The 25,313-nt window shown below is 47.9% G+C and overlaps 1 protein-coding gene across 1 annotated transcript in view; it reads right to left on the bottom strand.

Moving 5' to 3' along the window:
- Positions 1–21,311, bottom strand: part of PDGFRL (platelet derived growth factor receptor like) — a 36,144-nt gene extending 14,833 nt beyond the window's left edge. The window contains exons 1-2 of the mRNA XM_054566130.1: positions 21,202–21,311; positions 11,284–11,581 (exon numbers count right to left, since the gene is read on the bottom strand). Coding sequence (XP_054422105.1) covers positions 11,284–11,581; positions 21,202–21,256 — 353 coding nt within the window. The 5' untranslated portion in view covers positions 21,257–21,311. The remainder of the gene's footprint in view (positions 1–11,283; positions 11,582–21,201) is intronic.
- Positions 21,312–25,313: the final 4,002 nt, after the last annotated feature.

Below are 25,313 nucleotides of genomic sequence, written 5' to 3'. Positions count from 1 at the left end.
TTACGCACACGTGTGTGAAATGTGACGCAGGTCTTTTCCACGACAATGACGTACACCGGATTCTCCTGTATTACTTATAAGGAAGCAATAACGGGCATGTTTAACTCCTCCTCTTAGGTGGCGGCCCTGCAGCCCTGCCAACACCCCTGTCCTTTCCCCAGCTCCGGTCCTTGACACAGACCACGCCGGCCGACCACGGCGCCGGAAGCCTCCCCTTCTACCCTCGCGCCACCTCGTCCACCCTGCAGACGCCACCCTTTCCTGTCGCCTCTCCGGCCATCCCATCTGGCTTCTTCAAAGGAAAAGCAACTCTTCCTCCCTCAGAGATTCCTCAGATTCTCAGAAACGGAGACATGGATATCTCTTTGACACCACAAGCCGAACCAGGATGGATAAACTGGAGGTTAACCAAGCAGAAAATCCCATTAGGCTTCCTAGAATAAAAGCCGTAAGACGCGCATGCCTGTACCTATTCACCTGTAGGAATAAATCATTGCTGTTCAGGTGCTCGCCGCAGCAATGGCTGTGATAGTGAAATTTAAAAAAAGGGCAGGAGGATGACCTAAGATTCCAACAATTTCCAACAATAAAAGCTCAGTTAAGTGTACTGTAGTATTACAGTTGTAACACAGGATAATATTCATGACACATTAGGGGAAAATTAATCATTAAGGAGTTAGTACATTTGATACATATAAATATCATATACATGTTTTTCCACGACAATGACTTACACATAAGGAAGTGTAAGTCACATAAAAATTCCCCATATACATACTACATATAAAAATAAAACCAGAAGATACTACACCACAATGTTGACCGTGTGTCTTGATATATTCAGTGATCTCTGCCTTCTGTTCCCTTCCCTATAGTTTCTAATGTTCTAAATTAAATGAGCATATATTACTTCCCAGTAAGAAAATAAAAACTATAATAAGAGCAAAACAAGTTAAACCACCCACAAACTCCAGAACGGATGCTCTGTTAGCAGCTACTTGTGGACGGCTTATTTATGCTTAAAAAAACGGAATGTGAGTTTTATATCATGTTGCCTTTTCAGAACGCAGATCCCAGAGGCAGGCCCAGCAGGTATTCCTTTGGAGGCCTAAAAAAGCCAGTAGATTATTTTTCTCTGATTAATAATAATAATTTAAAAAGCCAGCTGGAGCGTAAAAGATCATCAAAAGCGCAGTGTAACTTTGTTCTCCCACTTGCTCTGGTCCCTGTGCACACGCGGCTGCCAGGCTAGAACCCCCACACAAGTCTCCCCCGACAGCCTCCCCTCGCACCCGGTTCCCACCCTGGGCTTCCCCATCTCCTTTACTGGAGTCAGAGCCGCACCCATCACCCAGGCTGAATCCTGATATCAACACTGATGTTCCATTTCTGTTCCAATCCTTACGCTCTATCGGCTAACAAATCAATCCTTCCAGAAAAAGTATCTCCCCCATTGCCTTCAAGTTCTCTCAATAGGGCCACACATACTTTTCCAAAAACCATTTTGTTTTTGTGTCCCGCTTCACAATTGCGCGGCTCCTGGGGCGCACAGAATTGAACGCGCCCGTGTTTGCCTAGAATTCAAGGCTCTCTGCCCTCCCGGCTCCTCCATCCATTGTAGACCCTTCTCTTTGCCCAACCAAAGTTCTCACCGACCCCAGACACACTGGCTCATCTCCCGCCACGCCACCCCGCCCCCTCCCGCCGCACACCTCAGCCTGGACACGATCTCTTTCCCTCTAAAAGGCTCTCTTTTTTTTCTCTCTGGCCTGCAGCTGGTTGCTCCTCAGAGTTCTGTGCTTAGGGAGAGCTTTTCTGCGAAGGGGCATTAGTAAAACAGCAGCATTCGAGAGACCGATTCCCTTGATTCAAGCCCTGTCTCCACGCCTTACTGGCTCTGTGACCATTATTAACAAAAAAATTAATCTTATTGTGCTAGTTTCCTCATCTGAGACTTGGAGATAACACTCCCTGCCTTTTAGAGTTGTTACAGGAATTAACTTAGTTAATAACGGTACAAGGTTCCAGAAGGGTGCTGGCCCACAATAAGCACTCACAAAGGGTAGGTGTTACTGAGGTTGTCACAGGACACACAGATCAAAGCTTCTCACACCCTGTACTTCACGTCTTTATTGCAAATCTTGGAGATCGTCCCATCTATCTGCTGCTTTGTGCTGTGTGACCCTTTCAGCTCCCTCTTTTATTTCTCTAGTAAAATGTCCCCTTCCCAAGAAGGAACCGTGCCTTCTGCTTGCCTGCATTACCCACAGCCTTCTGCACTGCACAATGCCATGCAGACAGCAATTGTTGTTGACTGAGAGCAGAACAGGACAGAGCTCAGTGAGTGAAGCTGAGTTGCATAATTCGCTCTTCCTCCTTGGTCCCCACGCCGTCTAAGTGAATGGAGTGCAAGCACCAATGGTCATTTTGGAACTAGAAGGTGCTGTAGAGACCATCTGGTTGGATCCCTCATGACGGAGAGATCCAGTGGCTCGCCCATGGTCACACGGCCAGTTCACGGGTGATGGTAAGGTACAGCTTAGGGAATGTGCACTCGCCCTGTAGACAGACTCACAGAAAGGAGTAAATCATTGTTGTCAACACCATTTTTACAAGGTTATCTTTCCAAATTGGCAACCGTACGACTCTGACGTATGGGAGTTATTTATGCTAACAACTCATTTCTGGCAATTCTCATCTTACTGTGTAGAATAAACCCATCAGCACTTCTCTGTGGGTCACAAGAAATCCAGCCCTCCACGCTCCGCCCCCCAGCGCTGCTTGGCTGAAAGCGCGCAGCCACACACTGGGGAAGAATAGGCCTTGGAAGAGGAGTGACAGAAGACAATGGAGCAAGCCGCCACCACCCTTGTTAGGGAACAGGCGGCGTGTTACTAGTGGGCTGGCACACAGCCAGTGAGCGTATTATGGCCAAGTTATAGCACTGAATGCGGGGACCATGGGCGGGGACCTGTTCGCACCTGGCACCAAGAACTTGCCAAACCTCCTGTCTTGCCAACTTTTGCAAGGTACCCACACACACTAATGTTACTTGGATGGTAAATCTTCTGAATAAACACCAGAAACATAAAGAAATAGACTTCTTTCTTGAGATGAGAGGGGTGTCCTTTTTCTACTTGATGTGTTCATTGGTTCATTCTTGTATGTGCCCTGACCAGGGACTGAACCAGCAACTTTGGCATATAGGGACGACCCCAGACCACTCTCCTCCCTACGCTGGAGCACCGGCTTGGACTGGTGTGGAGCCTGCGTCCACTTCCTCGGCCCACCCGCCCCTTGGGTCGTCTCTGGGTGGACTAAGCTGTTGCCAGCTGTGGCCGGTGCAAACCCAGGCGCCCTCCCTTTTTGCCAGAAGCTATTCATTGTTTTCAGAGAGGCCGGCCATTAGAGCGGCTTCCTGTGCCGCAGCCACGCCTCCGAACTCCGGACTTGACTGAAAAATGCTACCATCCTCTCAGACACCAGAGCGACGTCCTGCAGGACAATGCCGGCACCCCAATTTCCTAGGTACAGAGCGGGGTTTCTTTACCACCATGTCAGCCCGGCTTGCTTTCACATCTGTGACGTCGCCTCTGCCTCGCTTAGATCTCCAGCGTCTCCCTGTTCTTACTCAACAGTGACTTATAGCTAAGCCATGATCCAGGGCACTTGTTCTAAGTTTCTTCTTATTTTATTACATGGCTCAGCATTGTGCCAAGAGCTTCCCGCTGTAAAGTCTGGACGTGTGTTATAATATTGAAGAAACAAAATGTTTCTGGTGAAGATGGAAATGGATTGTGTTGATCGCCCAGCAGAGGATGATCAGATGGTCCAGAAATTTCTTACATTAATTTTTTTATATTAATAAAATGAGTAAAATTAAAAAAAAATTCTTGCAAAGAAACGTAGGTCCAAGAATGTGTCTATAGGCCCCAGCTTGCAGAAAGCGGGCCTGGGGCACGTGGGGAGGGATTGGGCCCCCCTGAGACTGGGAAGGGACGCCGTCTGTCTGCTGGAGGCGGTGAGAAGCGAGAACCCTCGTGCTCTGGTGGATATCCCGCTGTACTGTCCGTGTTAGTCTACGAATAAAGGCTTTGAGTCACTGACTCGTAACTGCCCTTAGATTTCACTCTAACTTCCCTGTCATGGTTGAGAAGCCCCCCCGACCCCCCCGCCCCGTTTGACTCCCGCTTGCCTTCCTGCCAGAGTCCTCTCTTCCTGGTCACCTCCTTCCTCCTCCCAGCCTTGAGCCACCCCTTCTCCCTCACACCCCCTCATTGCTCCAGGTGCTATCCTTTTCTCAGCCCCAGGCAGTTCCTCATGCGGGTCTCTCTTCTGGAATTTTCTTACATTCTTCTCCCATCCCTTCTTTATCTGGTTAATTCTTGGCCTTCAGATATTAGCTTAAGTTTTCTCCTTCCTGACCCTGAACATCTGCAAACAAGGCACTCACATGTTTATGTATTAATGTTGCTTACTTAACAGTCTGTCTTCCCACAAGACTAAAGCTCTATGGCTGTTGAGATTGGGCCTGTCTTGCTCACTATCATATCTCCAGCATCTACCTAGCACAGGGCTGTGAACATCGCCGGTGCTTAAAAAAAAAAAAAAAAAAAGGAACAAAATAAATTAAGGGAGGCTAAGAAGTGGAAGCAAAGTGGGAGAATAGAATGGGAATGAGGCAGAGGAATCAGTACACAGTAAACAAATAATAACTTGTGTACAATAAATGCTAACAATTATTGTCAGAAAAGTATTCTCACTCTTTTCTGATCTCAAAAGAGAACACAGAAATGGAGCTCTGTGGGATCGGGATATACTGAGTGTGGACTTAAAATCTGAACCAATTTGCAGCATCTGAAAATATGTTACTGTTTGCCACTGAGAAGTCACCTAAGGCGTTCAAAGTGCCCGTGCTCTGGAAAGATTCAGCCTGACTCAGAGCTTGTGTGGGTACATGAACTTACAAATGCCCACACCTGTTAAAATGTGTTTGTTGGGAAGCTGAATTCTATCCTGCTTAAAATATAACTCTGAACTGTAACCACTGCGTGGCCTAAAAGGATGAAAGAACTTCAAACACAAGCATGCAATTAATTATTTTACCCATTGTATCCTCCTCGGACACGTTCTTTACTGGCGAGAGGAAGACAATTGTAGCACGGCTGAAGCCCGCCATCTAGTGGACTTCTAGTGACATGCACTTGCCAAGGCGAAGGTAGAAAGCGCCGCAGAATAGGAGACGCAGGAGAACCCTCACCTGGGCTCCGTCCTGGGGGTGGTCACGGTCCACCTTCCAGGATGGGGGATCATTGGCCGCCTTTGCTCAGAGCTCCCCTTTATAAATAGCCCGAGGCAATATTTTAACATCTAATGCCCACAACGTCTGAAATCAGTGTGAAATTTCAACCACTCTCTGTGCACCACTCTGGAAAAGAATCTTATTTCTGTCTTGAATCTTAACTTCAGAAATCAGGTTTGTTAGCCTAGTGCCCTCGGAGAAAAACAAAGTAGACAACAGATCTGAAACCCGAAGCCACCACCTCCCTGCATTACGCCGGCGTGTCCCCCAGTCTCCCCGTGTGCGTGTGCCGCCAGCCACACCCAGGGCGCCGGGCAGGGGGAGCACCCCTTGCTGGGAAGCAGGGGCTGGAGTTGAAGACTCGCATTGCCACTCACCAGACTGTCACTGTGGACCAGCCACCTGTCCTCTGTGCTTCTCAGTTTCCTTTTCTGTTAAAAGGAGGGTCTTAAGCTTGATCACCAACCACTGAGGTCCCTCTCGTCCCTAAAGTTCACTGAGCTTGGTCCGAGAGTCACAGGCGTCACGACCCCCGGGCAGAGGTTAGACCCGCTGCAGGCCCAGTGCCCCCGGCACCACGGTCTCCCGGGGGTGCCTGCGGAGCACGTGCAGCGTGGTAGGCACCGCGCCGGCGCGGGGGCAGCTCCGGTGAGGAAGCCGACGTCATCTCTGCTGAGCTCACGGCCTCCCGAGGGGCGCAGGCATCAGCGACCACGGAGACGCAAATGGCACCATGGAGGATCGGTGCGCAGCGAGGGCGTGTCACTGGGACCAGTGGAAGAGGGGACAGAGAGCAAGGAACGCTCCCTAAGGATGAGACAGAGCCGGGTCTGAAGGAGGGAGAGCGGTGGTTCCTGTGCAGCCATTAGCCAGATGCACAGAGAGAGGCCCCAGGCGGGCAAGAGTCTGGCACATCTGGGCATCAGAAAGGGTCCAGGGGGCTGGGAGTGGGGCAAGAGAGGGTGAGACGAAATGGCAGCAGGCAAAGGTGGGGGCCGGGCTCCGCGCGGCCTCGTGGGCCGTGCTGGGAGCTCCAACTTTATTCTGAGAGCAACAGACTTGCTCTGCTCAAGGACTGGGGTGTTGCTGCCGTGCTGGAAAAAAAGTGGGGAGATTCAAGAAGTAATTAAATGTAGCACCATTAGGACACAGGCGCTGACTGGAAGTAAAGGGAAAGTGTCCATAGTGATTCCCAGGCCTCTGGTCAGGGGCAACCGGGTGGAATTAGGGCCGCTCCTAAACTAAAAAACACAAGAGGATGACCAGGTGCACAGAAGGGCCATGAGCTCAGTCTCAGATGGTTATGTTTAAAGAAAAGGCTCGTGAAAGATCCAGGCAGTTGGATGAGCGGCTGGACTGTTCAATCGAGAGCTTTGGAGAAACATTTGATCTAACATGGGATAAATGAAGAGCATTCGGCAGCAGGCAGAGAAAGGAGAAGAGGGCACAGACCCCACTACCTGGGACAGCAGAGGATGCGTGGCTGGCGAAGGACACTGTGAGGAGGGGCCGGGGAGGCCGAAAGGGACCCAGGAGACGGGCGTCGTGCGAGCCAAGAGGAGTGCATTGCCTTCTGCAGATGGACCTGCTGGAACAGCTCTGAGGGAAATGAAAAGCGAACTCGGGCTTCAGTGGCCGTGACCTTGAGGACGGAATGCTTGCGGAGCGGGGGCAGGTGTCAGGTGCAGTCGCTGAGGAGTGACTAGGAGAGGAAAAGTAGGATGATGGATGGGGAGAGAGACTCCTCAAAGGGGTCTGGCTGTGAAGGTAAAAGGAGAGAGGAAGGTGGCTGGAGGGTAGGTGGGGACTAAGGTGGGATTTCCCGATATGGAGAAGACATTTGGAAAGAGTCCTGTTGAGAAGGGCGTTGACCCAGAACGGCCAGGCAATAACCGAAATCTTACGTTCCCGAGAAAGGCTGTAAGGACGAGACCCAGGGCACAGATGACGCTTCGGCTGTGGTTGACAAATAAAGAAACTCTGTCTCCACTACAACGGTGAGAGCAGGGAAGACAGGGGGGTGACAAGAGGAAGTTAAGGCAATTCTAGGGCTCAAATTCCTCAGTAAATTAGGTGGCAATTTTATTAGCCAAAAGCGAAAGGGATGGAGATCAGAGATTTAAGATGGGGCAGGAAGGGCGCTCTCTGGAGAAACGTATTCGGCTTTGCAGGTGCAAGGGAGGCAGCCGCAGGCTCGTGGCGCCCATCTGGCCGGCCGCGCGGCTTCCTCAGCAGGGCTCAGCGACCCCGTGCGACGAGAGCCAGGAGGTAAACGGGTTCATTCTGGGCTGGAAGTTTCCAAATAGGAATGAAGGAAAACAGAAGGCAAAATAACTTATTTAGGATGTGTTCAAGGGTTCGGTAGACAGGACAGACCATGGAGTCTAAGATAAAGGAGGGAGAGGCATGACGACAGAAGGGGTCAGGATGGGTAAAGAGGGGCATAAAATACGTTCATAATATGTTGTTACCTTCCTTCCTGCCTCCACGTACAGTGTGCACATTGGCACTGAGCGTAATTATCTTGAAATGTTGAATGAAAGAAGGCATGCACGGCTTCTTCTGACGTGATCACTAAGACCCTGGAGAAGCCAAGAAAATACTTCCTGTGTTCCTGTAGGTGTCAAGCACTGTTCTAGGTGCTAAGAATCTGACAGTCAAACAGATGTTGTATGTGCCCTCGCAGGGCTTACGCTTTCCTGGGGGAAGATGGACCAGGCCCCAGATTAGAAAGAACTGATCAATTAAATGAAAGTGGGAGAGAAGTGCACAAACTTTCTTGGATCTTCTATATTAAAAGTCACATAGCTGCGCACAATTCCCTGATTTATGTGAGTCCTGGTCAGAATGAAATGTCCCGGAACATCATTTGGATTACTGTGCTTGAGAAATATATGTTACCCAGTAACAGTTAAAATTTGTTGACTATTTACCATGGGCCAGGCAGTATTTATCACAGGTAATATTATCTCCATATTCCAGAGGAGGAAATTGGGTTCTAGGGAAATTACTGGATCAAAGATCCCTTTGTTGGTTAGTGGTAAAGACAGGATTCAAATCTCACTGTGCGTCAGCCTGACCTCTCTGTTCCACAACACGCTGCCTCTTTCGGTCAGAGGATTAAATTTGGACAAATACGGTAGCATGCAAACTTAGTTCCAGAAAGCTAGCAAGATTGCTTAACCCAGCCAGGTTTTGTTGGAAGTGCACCTGGGAAGCTTCCAACCCAAGGCTGTCGGGACAGTGGAAAGAACTCACTCCATGGGAAAAGCAAACACGGAATGAATGCTTCTCTTCTACCCAGAAGCACCACGTTCCGGGAAAGATGTCAAGAGTCGATTTGTCGAATCTCTGGTGTCAAATAAATCGTGATTTTTTTTGTTGTTGTTTGATATAGAGTTATGACTAGATGTTTTTCACATTTTTCACATTTTTTTTTTTTGTAAAGTCCTTGGGGGCCCACATCTGTCTTTACTTTCTTATAAAGCTCTAACTGTGTTTTGAATGAATACCATTTAATGTTAAGTCAGAGTTGACTTTTTCAGCTACTGGATATTTCTTTTCAATTCAGATTTGTGTTCACTTTACTTTGAGTCCTTCAGATATTTTCAAACTTATTTTGGCTAACATAATTTTGGAAATACTCCTAGAAAATATTAAATCTTTAAGGGGCTAATCATCTAGGTTTAAGATACTTCGTGTAAGTCAAGGGTAAAATTTAAAACAGCTTCATTCTGGTTTTTAAAAAATGTGTAAATCTGATTTTGGTAAATTAAAAAGTTTATGGTAATAAATAATTCCAGGTTTGTTCCAAGCAGGGTTACCCACACACATATACTCCACATATGTGTGTTTCAAGCGTGGAGATGAAAATGGGAAAAACTGATTGATTCTCTCACACTCTCCACTCCTTATCCAACCCGCTGTCCCTTAAGAAAAACCCTATGCTGTTATATACCATGAAACCAGAAAAGTATCTTCAGAATGAAATGTGAAAGAGGTCTTAACACCAGAGGTTAGGTAGAGAGATATTACTTATACATATATTTTAATTTATTTATTCCCCAAGGTATACGTGTGTGAGAAAGGGGAAAAGTTTGTCGTTCTGTCATTCACTAGATAAAGCTAAAAGTCAAGCACTTAGTTAAGTCCCCGTGGAAAACATTTTTAAAAAAATGCAGCTGTTCTCAAATGAGAATGCACCAAAATGGGAATGCAGACCCTGGTGGGGGGTGGGGGGGGAGGCTGATGGAGGCTTCCCAGAGAAGGCGGCCCTGAGGCCGAAGTTAGTTAGCCAGTGAAGAGGGGCCCAGGGTGGGTCTGGGCAAGTTTGGGTTGTTTTTCTTAACTATGACCTGAGGATATGTTTATTGATTCTTTAAGAGAGAGCGGTGTTGGGGGGTGAGGGGGGAGGGTGGAGAAAGAAAGAGAGAAACATCAATGTGAGAGAGAAACATCGATCAGTTGTCTCCCAAAAGCGCCCCGACTGAACCCGTAACAGGGACGGAACCTGTAACGTTTTGGGGTACAGGATGGCGCTCCAACCAACGGAACCGCCCAGCCAGGGCGGTCCAGGCAAGTGTTCAGGCTCGGAGAGCTTGAAGCACTTGGAAGCACCTGTCTTTGTCACAGAAGCTCTGCCAGGGACAGCAAAGACATTAATCTAGAGAGGAGCGGTGACGAGAGAGAAACTGGGGAGGCCAGGGAGGGTCTCAGCAGTCACGTGAGGTTGTTGGACTTTATCCCCAGTGGAAACCCACCACGTGTTAAGCTGGGGAATGACATGATCAGAGCAGGATTTTTAAAATGTCACTTCAGCCGCAGTGAGGAGGCTGGCTGGGGCGCACCTGGGCTGGGCGTGCTGAGGGCTGTACAGGTGAGGAGGGGTGACACCAGCTGGGGCTGGGGCAGCAACAGCAGGGCTGGACCGAGGACAGGCTGATGGCTCTTAGGACGGCTGCCTTGGCTGAACGTGGTGGTTGACCGGATGGGGGGCGTTGGGGGCGAGGGGCAAGGCAAGGGTGCCCCCCAGGTTTCTGGCTGCGCAGTGGAGTGGATGGCAGTGTCCCTGAGGGAGACAGAGGTCGGAGGTGGAGTTGGCGCAGATACATGACTGTTTTGAACATGCAGAGTTTGAGATGCCTGCGAGCCTCGTTCTTTTTCTCGCATTCCAGTCATTCCAAACAGACAATATCCTGTATTCCCGAATTCTAAAGCATAGGAAGAAACGGGCGGAAAGAATCTGAGAAATTCTGTCGTCTGATCCCTTCATTCTCTGCATGAGAAAACCGAGGCCCAGGACAGTTAGGGGACTTTGCCGAAGACACAGGGGAATCACATCCCCTAACCCCACAGGCTCCTCCCAGTACCTGCTGACGCACTCTCTGTTTTCCTGCTTTTCATAGTTTTTTCACAATCTCCACTTTTCCTGAACAAGAAACCAGCCTCCTGAAAGTATTCATTCAAACACGAGAAATTTTCGGCCTTCTTACACACTGATGCCTCTGAATATAAAAGTCACATACTGAGAAAAGTAAAAATTATGAGAAGCAGTTGAAAAGTGCAAAAACAGTTTAAGTTCGTCTCAGATCAAGTTGCTCATAGGCATCTCCTGTGAGGTCGTTTCAGTTTTCATTATGATTACTTTAAAAATGACATAAAGTATTGGGTCCATTGTTATTCACAACACAAATTCTTAAATATCTATCTCTATGCATCATAGTTTCAATTATTCGTCACATGGCTTCCTATATAATTTCACTGTTTTAACCAGCATTGATAGGATTTGTAATTTTTTTTTTAACTGGCCAAAGAAATAAAATCTATGGCTTTTGCTCACTGAACTTCCATTTTTATTAGCTGGTAGGGTGCAATGGTAGATGTCAGAAATGGTGTAATATTTAGTCACAGAATGAAACCAAACCCTGACCCAATGTAAGATATAAACAAACAAACAGAGAAACAAACAAATGCACATGTACCTGAGGCGGGAGTCCTTAAAGGTGTCCAGGTACGCAGGGTAGCTCCATCCAATTTTGCTCCCTTTACATCGAAGCTCGAGAGTTTGCCCAGCCGTCAGACTCAGGGTAGCAGCAGCTTTCTGGAAGCGACCTTTATCCATCATCTGCATCATGATAGACTGCGTCTTCGGTGGCGAATCGGCTGTGTCCCTGTCCTTTGTTTTAGGAATTTTGGGCTTCACCTTTTTGTTGGTGGGCTTGATTCTGTTTTCTCCGGGCTCTTTTGGACTCTTGTTCTTGGGAGGCTGTTGGCCAGTAACTAGCACAAATGTGAGGAGAGAACAAAACACACCCAGGGTATTCAACACCTAAAATGGATCACTTTTGAATACCCCCCTCCTCATGTGTGAGCATTATTTTCAGGAATAACCACCATTTTCTTGGTTCATTCTTTAGTTTTAGAACAATTAATTACTGAAAGGGAATATATTTCAGCTTCAAAGGTTTTATTTAGATATGTTTCATGTATGAACTAAAATTTGCACTGAGGGAACAAAAATACCTTCCTTGGAATTCACAGGCTGTCTGGGTCACACTCTCTGAAGGGTCACGCCGAATGGCAGAACTGAAGCCACTCAGGACGGTCTGTCTCCTGCCTTTGCAGCCTCGGGGCTCTCATGGCGCATTCTGAATCTACTGTTTAAATGCAGAAAATGTCATCCCCAGCAGGTGACGACACAGCACCACCAGCTCCGTCAGAAGATATCAAACTATTGTGAACTTTCTCCCACACCAGCACGGACAGCAGCGTCTGTGTGTCATGGGCTGACAATGTCCACCCAGAATACAAGGTTCAGTAAGAAACATGTACTAAAACCGTACTCATTTAAAACTACATATAAGTCACTAAAATGCAACAGGAACCATAGCCATAGTTCGGGACTTAGCCAACAAAATGTTTTGGCGATGGGGGAGTGTCTATCAAGAACGTTATTGAGAATTGCTGGCCAATGGAGAGAAGAAAAACCTGACCTACTTTAAATCTGTTTTATTACTGTTTTCCCCTTCTCCACAGACAATGCTCCCTTTATTGCCTGGGCGCAGGGAAGACCTCCTACTGCCCTGCCTGTGGCGTGCCCCTGGGCCCCAGGAACCTCAGCTGTCCCCCCAACCCGGCAGCCACACGCTCGGTCCCCCCAGCTGGATGACAAGGGCACTGTGCAGGGTCAGCTTGCCCATCTGCTCACATGAGCTCAAAGTCCACCTTGGTATCTGCCCAGAGAATCACAAAATTACAGGACCTCAAGAGGTCACTGAGGTGAAGTCCTCCTGCTCTAGATTAAAGATAAAGGAAGCCCTGAAAAGTTGCATAATTTGCACAGGCTGGTTCTGGCAGAATCTGGGAGCAGAACTCAGGTCTTCCAAGTCCCATTCCCAGTGCTCGCTTCACTCTGTGTAGATAAACATCTTGTATATATTTTGAATAGATAACTATACAAACCTTGGCCCTTTGAGGTTTACATTTTTCCCACAAAAAAAAAAAAGATTTAAAATGTAGAAGTGGGATAAATCAGGAGAAAAATCCCCCCCCCCTTTTTAAAGTGAGTAGTTAGCCAGTACTACCTTGGAATGATCACAAGTACAAAGACATTGAAGTTGGGATCCAGGGATGGGAAAAGACAAGTGTCACAAGCTCTTATGCAGTTGGCCAGGCAGGTGGTTAAACAAGGTGAGTCAGGTGAGCCGGAGAGGCCACGCCCTCTGAAGAACAGCGGCTCCTCCTCCAGCGGGCTCTGCCTCCAGGGCGCACACCGCCAGCGCTGGTGGATCTCATTCCTCAAAGAACGGCAGGAAGGCAGATTTCCTGATCTATAAATATCAGACACTTGATTTTTAGAAACTCAGGTTTGAATAGCAGAGGTTGTAAGCCAGGTAGTGGTTTCTCTGGATGGGTAGGGAAGACCAGAAAGGGAAGGGAGGGAAACTGCCGGGAATGCTCCGTCTTGATCTGAGCTGGTTACGTGAGCATGTGCACCCTGTGAGCATTCACAGAGCTACTACACTCTTATCATTTGTGCCAAAAGGTCAACGGCCCTGGATTCCACTGCGTAAGGATGAGCTCGGCTTCCTTTGCGTATTACCTTTTGTCTTTCAGAACAGGAGCCATTTAGCCCCCGCTCTTAGTTCATGCAGCCTGGCCCGGGCTCTGGACCCAGTTCCACCCCAGCTCAATAGCAAGGCCATCTCCTTGGTTCGCAGCCTCGATGGGTTTTGCAGGCCTCGTCCCTTGAGCCCTGCTCTAGGTGCCGGAACTTCAGGTCCAGCTGTGACCTTGCTTTCCTCCCCCAGGCCCGAGTCCCTGCCTCTACTCTGGTTCCTCTGGGCCACGAGCCCTGCCGAGCTCTCTCAGTCCCTCCAGGGAGCAGAATTGTGTACCTGAGCCCCAGTCTCCAATGACAGTCCCCAGTACCTGCTGCTGAACATGCCATTTGCCAAGACGTCCCCTGACCCTGCATTTTCATTTATTTACCCCTGGGATTCTAATGACAGAGAGTGGGCAGGGCAAGTATACACACACTTCCCTAGCCCCCCCTGAAGGAAAGGCACTGTAACCATGGAAAACATGTCAGGCCAACAGATGTATCCTTGCCAGCAATATCGATTGTGAGGCATAAGCCTCTGTTTTGCAATAAAGTAAAAGTCACAGTATTTTTCTTAAGGAAGAAAATAAAAACCTACTATTATGATATCGAATCATCTGTGCCTTTTAATCGCACCGTGCTTATGAGATTCATGGACCTCTGGATCGATATCTAATATGCTGTGTTTTCCAACCAACCCAATTAAAAAATGGGCAAAGGACCTGAATAAATACTTCTCCAAAGAGGACATACAGACGGCCAATGGCATGTGAGAAGGTGCTCAATGTCAATTTCACCCCTGTCAGGATGGCCGTCATCAATAAATCAACAAACAGCAAGTGCTGGTGAGGATGTGGACAAAGGGGGACCCTCATGCACTGTTGGTAGGAATGCAGATTGGTGCAGCCACTGTGGAAAGCAGAAGGAAAATATCTCAAAAAATAAAAAATGGACCTGCTTTTTGACCTACCTATCCCATTTCTGGGAATATATCTGAAGGAACTCAAAACACTAATGCAAAAGAACATAAACACCCCTATGTTCATTTCAGCATTATTTACAATCGCCAAGATACAGAAGCAGCCCAAATACCCATCAATAGATGAGTGGATACAACAACTATGGGGCATTTACACAATGGAATACTACTCAGCCATAAAAAAGAACATTTTACCCTTTGCAACAGGATGGGTGGACCTGGAGAACACTATGCTAAGTGAAATAAACCAGTCAGAGAAATATCATATGATTTCACTCATATATGGAATCGAATGAACAAACGGAACTAACAAGCAAAACAGAGAGAGACTCATAGGGAGAGAACAAATGACAGCTCGTTGGTGGGGGAGGAGGTTAGAGGGTGGAGGGATTGAGCAAAAAGGAAAAAGGACTCACAGACGTGGACAGCAGTGTGGTGATTGCTGGGGAGAGGGGGGTATAGGGGGACTAAATGGTAATGGAAAAAAACATACAATAAAGATTAAATTAAAAATGATAAAAGGCTGTGTTTTCTTCATCACATGATTAGAATTGAAGCTACCAAACATGGCGGCTGCCTGTAAGTCCTATGGAACTTGGGCGGCCGGCACCACCTGTTCTGACTTGTAAGCTCTCAGGTCCCTGTGGCTCTCGTACTCAGGAGCATGTGATCACCTAATCATGAATATTGTGCATCCAAATACATGCTCTTCTCCCCACAAAATCATCTCACCTTTTGGCCCAACAGGCACATCCATCAACCTAACGATATAGTTGGTCCAGCTGCTTGACCATGGAACTGGTCCCTGGTTTATGGTAACGACACTAGGTTCAAGGAGTCGGATCAGTGGCCCCAGACACCCAGACAGTCCTGGGGTTGAGTGACTCCCAAATCCTGTGTCTCCTTTCGGAAGAATGTGACTCCTCAGCCTAACTAGGTCAATTATTTCTCAAAGCCCTAAAACGCATAAGAGTTTATATTGTAGATAACTAAAAGTGAAAGCCCTTTCCCAGGGCATTTTTCTGAGACGACTGTATTTTATAGAGAAAGAGGCGGTAAAATTCACAAACCGTTACACACCATCATTGCCTCCAGGCCCTGACCGCCGCCTGCCATCCCTGTGACCGCGGGGAGTCGTTTAGCCTCTCTGTGCCTCAGAGGCCTCATCCGTGAATTGAGAATTATATGGTACTAATGACTCTCTCATGGATAGTAGGGAATAAATGAGTTAATATTTTAAAATACTGGGAACAGTGTCTGACCCACAGGAAGTGCCAGGTAAGTGCTGCTTGTTTTGTGGTCGCCTCACAGTGAGCTCCATGAGAAACTCGTGACGAAGACAGAGAGGCGATTATTCTTCCTAAGATACAGGTGAAAGCAAATTGAGATCACAGAGGCCAAGCAGTTCACCCCAGGTCACCAAGGAGGAAGTGAAAAACCAGACCCTTCGACTCCAAGTCTACAGCCTTCTCTGGTTCATGCCGTTGCCTTTTATTTCACATAGAGATTAAAATACTGTAGCAGCTTCACTTTATTTGCACAAATCGCATGCACAGAGCCATTGTCTAAGTGGTTTCTTTGTTTGCTATGCTCTGGGCTTTGACAATGAGTTCCAAGTCAAACAAAACTTGATGCCAGGGATGAGAGCACAACCTTCCTGGAAAGGCTAGAGATGCTTTTCCAAGGCATACATTAGACTCCCCAAGCGTGGGGCCGCTGGGCAAAATCCTGTCTCCAAAATGAATGGATAAATGTTACAGAGCAGGAGAAGGGACTGCGATTCTTCAGCATTAACTGAGAATTCAATTAACCCTCATTCAGCAGAGCTGCCCTGACTGTGAACCTCTCTAATTCCATAGAACCGTGTTGGAAGAGAAAATACATTCATCCGAAGAACCCCTGGCTGCTGCTTAGATGGGGACTACGTGTGAGTAGTGTTAACATCGAAGCCCCGTCGCTGTTTGGTGTTTGCTCCCCATGGGAAGCAAGGGGAAAGGCTTGCCCTGAGGGCAGCGGCCAAGCCACCATGCTGTCCGTGTGTGGAGCAGCTCTGGGGTTGTATGCACTGAGAGCCGCGCCTCACTCACAATTTTCCATTCCTCATAAAACACCCAAGGGAACGTAGAGACTTTTCCAAGTCCAGAGCTGAGCAGGCAGGAAAGCCCTGATGCTCAGGAGATGAAAAGGTAAAAGGATGAGAGCCTTTCCTTCCCTGCTGCCTTCTACAAGCCCACTCCAAAGGACCCTACCAGTTCTCAAAGCACCGTTTTCTGCAGGGAGCCATCTCTAAGAATTCGATACTTCTACTCCAAGGTAAAGACCTTACTTTGCAGCATTTTTTCAGAATATCCATCAGAACAGGGTTGATCGTGCTTCTTTTTCTTTGTTTTAATGGAGCATTATTTAATAATTTAATAGCATTATGTTGGTTTCAGCTGCACAACATAATGATTCGACGTGTGCATGCATCTTGGGAAATGACCCCTCTCTTGTTGAAACACCCTTATTTGCTTGGCTCCCAGGACTCGGCACTGGCTTGGCTTTTCTCCTCTGTCACTAGCAGCCTTTCCTCAGCTTCTTTTCCTTCCTGCTGAGTCCCAAGGGCTTTATCCTTGCAACTCCTCTCAGTCGCTAATGACACTCAATCTCTAAGTGGCCTCACACAGTCCCCTGGGCCTTGGCAGCATTTATATGCTGAGAGCTGCCTTGTCGCTGTCCTGACTTCGCCTCTAAACTCCAGGTCTGAATCGCTTACTCAGCACTGCCACTAGGAAAGCTGGCCGGCAACCCCAAATGAACGTGTCCACACTGACTCTGGACGCCTGCAGAACGCTCCTTCCCCGCGTCCCTCTATCAGCAAATGGCAACTCTCTTCACGCAGTTTCTCAGGACAAAAACTCCTCAGTCACACATGGTTATTTCCTTCCTCTCCTAAACCACCTCCGATCCAGCAGCAAATCCTCATGGCTCTGCCTTCAAAACAGACCCAATCCCTTCTCCCTCCGCCCCTGTGAGAGCCCTGCACGGAGCCACGAGACCATTAAAACTGCCCCGCATGGAGGCTGCTGGCTTCCCCCCCGGCACTGCGAACTTTGAAAACATAAACCAGATCATGGGCGCACCTCCGCTCAAGACTCTGTCCAGCTTTCATCTAATTCGGAATAAAGCCCTAAGTCTTCCCGTGGCCTACAAGGTTTTGCCCTTTCCTGTTCCACAGCTCATGGTCCTTCAGCCACACTGGCCACCCCGAGGCTGCCGAGCCCCGGGGGTCCTTGGCTTGTTGCCATTCAGACACCTGCGGCATTTGCTCCCCCTGCTTCTCCTCTTCAAACCACACTCTCACTCCGTCCGCAGCGCTCTCTGTTCTCTTGCCCTGTGTTACAGGGTGAATCGTGTCCCCAAAATGATACATGGATGTCCTAACCCCTGGTACTGGTGAAGGAGACCTTATGTGGTGACAGGATCTTTGCAGACAGACCCAAGTTAAGATGAGCGCATTAGAGTGAGCTCTAATCCGACATGCTGGTGTCCTTAAACGAAGAGAAGACACACACACACACACACACACACACACATACACACACACACAGAGGAAAATGAGCCGTGTGATGAGAGAGACACACTGGGAGAAGACAGCCAGGTGACCACAGAGGCAAAGATTGGAGCAACCCAGCTGCAAGCCTAGAACACCGGCCACCAGCACAGCTGGGAGAGGCCAGGAAGGACACCAGTCAGAGTGTCCGCGGAGCATGGCCCTGCTGCCACCTTCGTTTCGGACTTGCGTCCTCCAGAACTGCAACAAGAGAGTTCTGTTGTCTGAAGCCACCTCATTTGTGCCACTTTGTGACAGCCGCCCAAGGGGCTCATACGCCCCGACTACTGATTCTCCTGGCCGCTCTCACTTCCTGCCATGAATCTTGCCTTGTCCATTCTTCATCTGTCCTCCCCATTACACCACGAGCACCACACGTAAAGGCTCTACAACGTTGTGCAGGAAAAGCCGCGGTTCCCGGCACTTCTCTCACTCCCGGGGCCGGCACCCCCGGTCTCCCTCTGGCCCGCCAACTTGTCTCTTTTCTGGGCTTACGGCTCAGAGATGATTTTCTACGTCAAACATACAGGCCAACATCCTAAATGCTTCAAAATGGTCATGACTCGCACTTGTCAACAATGAGAATTTTTTACAATTCTTCTCTCATTATAAGGACTTCTGAACAATTTTTACTCTCTTTTTCCAAGGAAGAAAGTGAGACACAAAAAATGATAGTGTCCTGGTTAGAGAACGGTCACCCGAGTGGCTCTCTGTACAGATGTGGGCCTGGCTGTGTTGCCCTCACATCACAAAGAATCTGCTCAGTCCCCCCAGGGAGAGGACCCTTCCCAGGGTCCCACTTAAACCCACGTGAGACTGAAGATCAGATTAGCATTGATCACGGTCAACAAAACAGCAGGAGCAAATCAATACTTAGGCTTTATCACTTGCTCCTGACATTGGATAAAATAAATAGACAATCAAAAGTCACTAAGTGCCTGTGATTTTATACTTCTTAATGTGAAATAGCAGCACCCATCAATAAATACAGCGGCACACGTTCCAGACAGATGCTGAAAATCAGGTGCTGCCGCTCTCAGGGGGACCTCGGGCTGTTTAGTAACTGTTTTCACACCTCACTTTCATGCTACAAGAGTAACACGTGCCCTTCCAGCTCCCACTGTTCATGAAGAGAAATAACATTACTTCTCAAAATGTAAAGTATTTTAGAATTAAGCCAGGCAAATGTTACTGGGTTAGAATTAGGCCAGGCAAACACAGCCCTACGCCTAATACATGCTCGCAGGGAAGCTTTTTTTCTACCAGAATGCCACTCCTAAAAGTGGTCAGAAAAATGGAAAGACAGTGGGATACATTGAGTCATGAGCTTGTGTCCGCAACTGGCCTTGTGCCACATCCCAACCTGCTAATCAGAGCCTGGCACTCGCATTGGCCTGTGCCTGGCCCCAGCCAACCACACCATAACTCAAACCAGAAAAAGCATCCTTGAATAAGTTTAGGGAAACTGTTATATAATTTAATGAGTCAGGTTTGCTTCCCTAATTATGTGTTCAATATTTTCATCATTGTCTATGCCATCTATTTTGAAGTATATACTTTAAAAAACAAAGCCACGATGCTATTGTGCTAATATATATATAATTATATATATATAATGCTAATGTCACATCTAACAGTGATCAATTATTTCTTATAAAATATTTAGGCTGCGTTCAACTTTCTCTGTCGCATACATGTTCATTACTTGTGTAAATGATATTGGATTAAAACAATGCTAACTGACTTGGGCTGTTTGTAACCATTCCTGTGGTCTGGGCATACACGGATGGGAAAAATCCGGGAGGCAGCGGTTAACGCTGGTTCCCGGGCCTCCGAGGCAAGCATCTGGGTGAGCTGTATAATCAAGTGAGTGGGCTGTCTGGAATTATTCTGTCTGGCCATCTCCTGCCCTATTCAAAAACCAAAACAAAAAACCCCCAAATGCTGCATTTCCATCACTTCAGCAATCAGGAGTGTTTTCATATCGCAGTTTCGAACTCCTATCTGGGCAAAGAGTATGTACCTGCTGCTTCTCGGAGTACAGACGCTCCCTACACTTTATTCAGTGGAACTCCAGGCTTAAGGATCCTTATGCTCAGCTTCAAGTCCCACAACCTTCCTGAACTTTGCAAACTAGAAGGTGGTATTTTGGGGCAAATGCTCCTAGTTTCACGGGAAAGAAAGGAACTGGTCAGGGCTGAGTAGTGGATAAAATGTGAGCCAGGTTGAGCTGGCTCCAGGGTGAGGTTGCATAACAGCAAAAGCTGCTTTTCAACCAAAACTAAGCAAAAGTTGTGGCTGTAGCTGAGGAATTCCAAGGGAGGGTTTGGGAATGCCAGGATGCCCCCAGGTGCAAAATGTACTGTACAAATAATGCCAGTTGAATAAATAATGGGGCCAGCAAGACAATTAAATGCTAACAATAATATGGATATAGACACAGATATAAACAACACATTCACAAACACACATACATAAAAATAAAGCCTGACCCTATGGTTGTGAGTCTACAAAACAGGGAGGGCCCAGACCAGGCACACACTGGAAAAAGTACAGAGGCACAAGAGTTCCTTGCAGAAAAACACATTTTCTGGCTTTCCCACCCACTCAGATAAGAAGTATCATTGACAGCTGTGGGGTCCTGATTCCTTTTGAGGTTTAATCCATAGAAACATCTGGTCTAGGACTTAGGCAGATCTTGCAGGATTCAAGCCCTAGGTGGTAGAGGAAACAAACGCAGGACTGGTGGCTAGGAGGAGGAAGACACTTCGAATTTTGCAAAAGAACCAGCAATTGCCTTGCTCAGGTGGCACCCGCCCTCAGAAGAAGAGATCCCGGAGCGAACGCGGAGGCTCGGAGGTGGAAGCCGGCCACCGCTCCGCGCCACCTCCCAGACCGACACGTTGACACTGGGGGCTGGACCAGGCGCTGGCTGGGGATGCTCGGTTTGCCCGCCAAGGGCTTTCTGGGAGCGCTGGAGCGTTCCTGGTGGGGACCTAGGAGCCGGGGTAGCTGCCACCGTCCTCCATAGGGAGTCCCGCGGAGGTGGAGAGAGGGAGATAAAGGGACCCTACTAGCAGGGGGCAGGTGCACGCGGCCGGGAGCGGCGCCAGGGCCGAGCCTCGGAGGGGCAGGAGCTGGAGGAAGAGCGGGCTGGAGCGCAAGGGTTGGGAGACCTCGGCTGTAGTCGGGGCACAAACCTGTAACCCCCACCCGGACTCACTCACCATCCTCTAGCGCTGCGTGCACGAGCAGAAGACCAAGTAGCAGCCACACCTTCATCTTCAGGGCAAAGGGCCGGGGCAAAGGTGCTGGGGACAGCGGGTCCGAGGCGCGCGGACAGCGCAGGGCGAGGGCAGGGGCGCGGGCAGGGGCGCAGGGGGTGGCGGCGGGCGAGGGACGCCGCCTCGGGGCGGGAGCCGCGGCGGGTCGGGGCGGGCGCCTGGGACGCCACAGCTGGAGGATTCGGTTTCATGAGGAGGAACACAGTTTGGGGGGGAAAAGTTTTGGGATTTTTTTTTTTTTTTTTTTAATTCTCTGTAATGTGACCTCTCCTGCCCCCTGGCGGAGCGGTGAAGCGCCGCGCTTTTTCCCTGCGCCCAGATGAAGGGCAAGGGCGAAACGTGGGCGGCCAGTCCTTCGGTTTCTCCAACAAGGCGTTTTTCTCAAGGTTACCAACTTCAAGAAGGCCCAGCGCAACCCTGCGGTACCGACAGGGTCACATTTAACCACAATTGTTGAAACGTCTTCCGACAAGCGCGGCAGAGCCCTACCGCTCTGTAAAAGAAGTGCCCCCGGCATGTTTCATTCCTAGAAGGCCTACCCCCTGTGCTCACTAACGAGCCCCTTGCCCTCGGTTGTTCTTGAGGACTGTGCCAGAGACCAGATTCGAGCACCGGCAGCAGCGCTGCCCTGCCCCCAGCACCGCCCCCATTCCCAACATCCCTGTTCTGAGTTAAGATCAGCGCTCTGGGCTGCTTCTCAATGTAGTATCTATTTTCTGGCAGGAGGCTCCTCAGTTCTAGCACCTTCTTCCCCTTGCGCCCTTCTGTGTGCTCATTACGAAGCGTGCTGAGGAGGCGATTAAGATGAAAAGAAAGAAACACTGCAAACCAAAATATAATTAAGTGCTAAACGGCGCAGTATATGCTATGCATATTGGAGGAGTCCAGAGAGATGAGTTCAAGTTAGAGGAGAGGGGGAAACCACCGAGGGGTAGGGCCTGAATTTGGAGAGGAGGGACAGGGTGGCGGGCGGCAGAGGAGTGTGTCCTCTCCGTTGTTGGGGTTGTTTGGCCATCGCCCTCGGGGAGAGCGCGGGCTAAGGAGCAAAGCAAGAACTGGCTAGACCGCTTTCCCGGGCCGGATGGGAAGGGCGGGTTGACCATGGGAGCGGAGTGGGAAACGAAACTGGACCGAGAGTCTGCGGCCGGGGGTGGTGGGGCTGCGCTGGGGTAGGGGACCCGCATCCGCGTGCCTCTCCGCACAGAGCCATGGCAGGTTTCGGAGCTTGCAGACTCCTAAGGTCAAAGCAGCTTGCAGGTGTGGGCAGGCCCGTGTATTCCCCCAGGTGGGGAGTGGGCCTCGCTCCCAGGCCTGTTCATTTAAACGACACAGCTAAAAGCATTGGAAATAACAGGGAGGGACTTCTTCCTCAGCACCCAGCGGAAGAAGTGCTGGAGGTTATGACAAACTAGTGCTTAGCAGCCACTTCATGCCTGAGGAACCAAGAATTCTATCTTCCATTGCCAGCTCTGGTCCCAGCTTCACCATTCCTAGCGGTGAAGAACTCTAGAATTTGCAGCGGAGAGAACAGCTGCCTGGGAGTAAGGAAGTCCAAGGTTCAAGTCCTGTCTCTGCCACTAGCGCACAACAACGCCCAAGACTCACCTGAGCTCCCCAGATGTTTCCTATGTCTTCGTTGTTATGGATATAAAGGTTAAGACATCATTCCTGCTTTTGAGGAGTGGACACCGGCCTGGAGGCAAGCATTTAAACTAGTTAAACTCACATTCTAAACTCATTCCCAGCAATTAAATCTGTCTTCAAATGAAACTTGAAAATATCTCACCCAATATAAACTGTGCGAAGTCTCCCCAGCAAGGCTCAGACTCCAGAGTTCATGGCCTCTGGGTGCGGGAGGCCGGGGTACGAAATCTCAATTACGCTCTTTCAATTCGAATTTCTTTTTTACTATTTAGGATCAGCACTTTATCGTGTTGGCCTACTTTTGAAAATTCAGTTCTTTCCCTTATTGTCTTAGAAGAATCTTAATATATTCTGGCTAGTAAGCTCTTTGGTGTTAATGCATGCTGCGGACATTTTCGTCCCGTCTTGCTCCTGTTTTAGTTTTGCTAGCAATGTGTTCTTTCAAGCAATTACAACAAATGCTTAAGTAATCGTGGATTTTCAATAAATGTCTTTCATGGCCTCTCAGTTTTATACTCCCTTTAGTAGGCCTTCTCGGCCTCGAATTACAAAGCTATTTTATATTTCCATCTCAAACTTTCATAATTTTGTTGTTCATGTTTAGCCTTTAAATACATCTCCATATATATGAGTACCTTTTTTTGGTATCACAAGTTAGAAATCTAACTTTATTGTCTGGTTGGATGGTCAATATCATTTGTTAAGGGATTGGTCCTTTTTTCTATCTTTTTTAATTGGCTTTCAGTGTGTATTGAATGGCACACATGTATGGGTCTGTTTGTAGTCTATTTTGCTTTATTGATTTCTTCATCTGTCCCTATAGAAACACCACACTGCATTGACTGGTACCGATTTATGGTATGTTTTATTGTATATTTGGGCAAGGATGCCCCCATCTTTGTTCTCCTATTAATTGTCATTGCAAATTTTCTTTTCCAAATGAAGTCTGGAAGCAGCTTGTCAATCTCAGTAAAAATCATCCTGTATTTTGATTATGTTTGCATTAAATTTATGTTTTGGGAAAGAAGGGACGTATTTACAATATTAAGTCTTCCCATCCAGGAATGTCATAATGTTATATATCTTTGCATGTAGTCAAGTTTACTTTTATGTTCCCATTATGCTTTATAATTGGTTCATGCTGATATTAGGACAACAGTTTTGAAGTTCTGCATTCCTTCTTTTTATGTCAGTCAGTACACTTTAGCTAACTTTAGGCTACCTGAATATGAATGTCATGTGGCATCGTGAATATATGTGTATACACATACATATACACGTGTGTATAGTTATGTATTTTTCCTATGTAAGTCTTGCTTGTTACTTGATAGGCTTATTTCTTTTTTCTGGCGTATTTATTTGTTTTGCTATGAATACAATTTCCCCCATTACACTTTCAAATTAGGTAAGTGGTATACAGGAAATACTTTTGGAATTTTACTTCCCGAGCTTCCACTATATCATATGCACTTTAGCTAAATTTAAGTATCTAAACTATCCTAGGTCTATGTTATGGGCCGAATTTACACCCCCCCCCCGCCCCCGCCGCCCATTTAAATGATGAAGCTCTGACCTCCAGGATGTGACCACATTTGGAGCTGAGGCCTTTAAAGGGATAATTAAGTTAAAATGAGGTTATTAGAGTAGGTTCCAATCCAACCTGACTGATATCCTTGTAAGAATAAAGAGGAAACTTGGACACAGACTCAGGCACAGTGGGAAACTCATGTGAAAGTACAGGGAGAAGCTGACCATCTACGAGCCAAGGACAGAAGCCGCAAAAGACACCAGCCCTGCTGACATCTGATCCTGGGCTTCCAGCTTCCAGAACTGCACGCGTCCAGTTCTGTTGCTCAGGCTGCGCGGCCTGCAGGCCCTGACTATGGCAGCCCTCCAGAACGGTCCCGGTCGCTTGGGGTGGGAGCAAGGGTTACAAGAAACACAGGGGCTTTCCGGGGCACGAAACTGCCCAATCACAAGGCTTATTATCCTTGAATGAGACAACTTCATGATGTCTCTGAATCTGAAAAATAAAACTGCCAATGTTGTATTTTTTGTAGGTTCTATTTCACTGTGAAACCCTGTTCGCTTTGTCTCTAGGGTGAGAAAGAATTTTATTATTAGAATCTCTGTTTATGTTAATCTTTTCCATTCTTTCTCCAACCATTGCTATAATATTGGCCAATTCAAATAAGCAGTGTCTTACAGGTCAAATGCAACTTGAAGCCCGGATTCCTAAGGCATGATTAACTTTTGTATGTATCTTTTTAAATTAATTGAGCTGACATTGACACATAAAATAATATAGGTTTCGAGTGTACGGTTCTATGACATAGTGTCTACATATTGCATTGTGTGTTTAACATCCCAAATCAAATCTTCTGTCATCATATATTTGACCCCTTGACCCT

Source organism: Pteronotus mesoamericanus, unplaced genomic scaffold (assembly GCF_021234165.1).
Source record: "Pteronotus mesoamericanus isolate MK-2021 breed Mesoamerican mustached bat unplaced genomic scaffold, CSHL_Meso_final contig_169, whole genome shotgun sequence".
Taxonomy (NCBI): Eukaryota; Metazoa; Chordata; class Mammalia; order Chiroptera; family Mormoopidae; genus Pteronotus; species Pteronotus mesoamericanus.
This window is presented reverse-complemented; position numbering and strand designations above follow the sequence as displayed.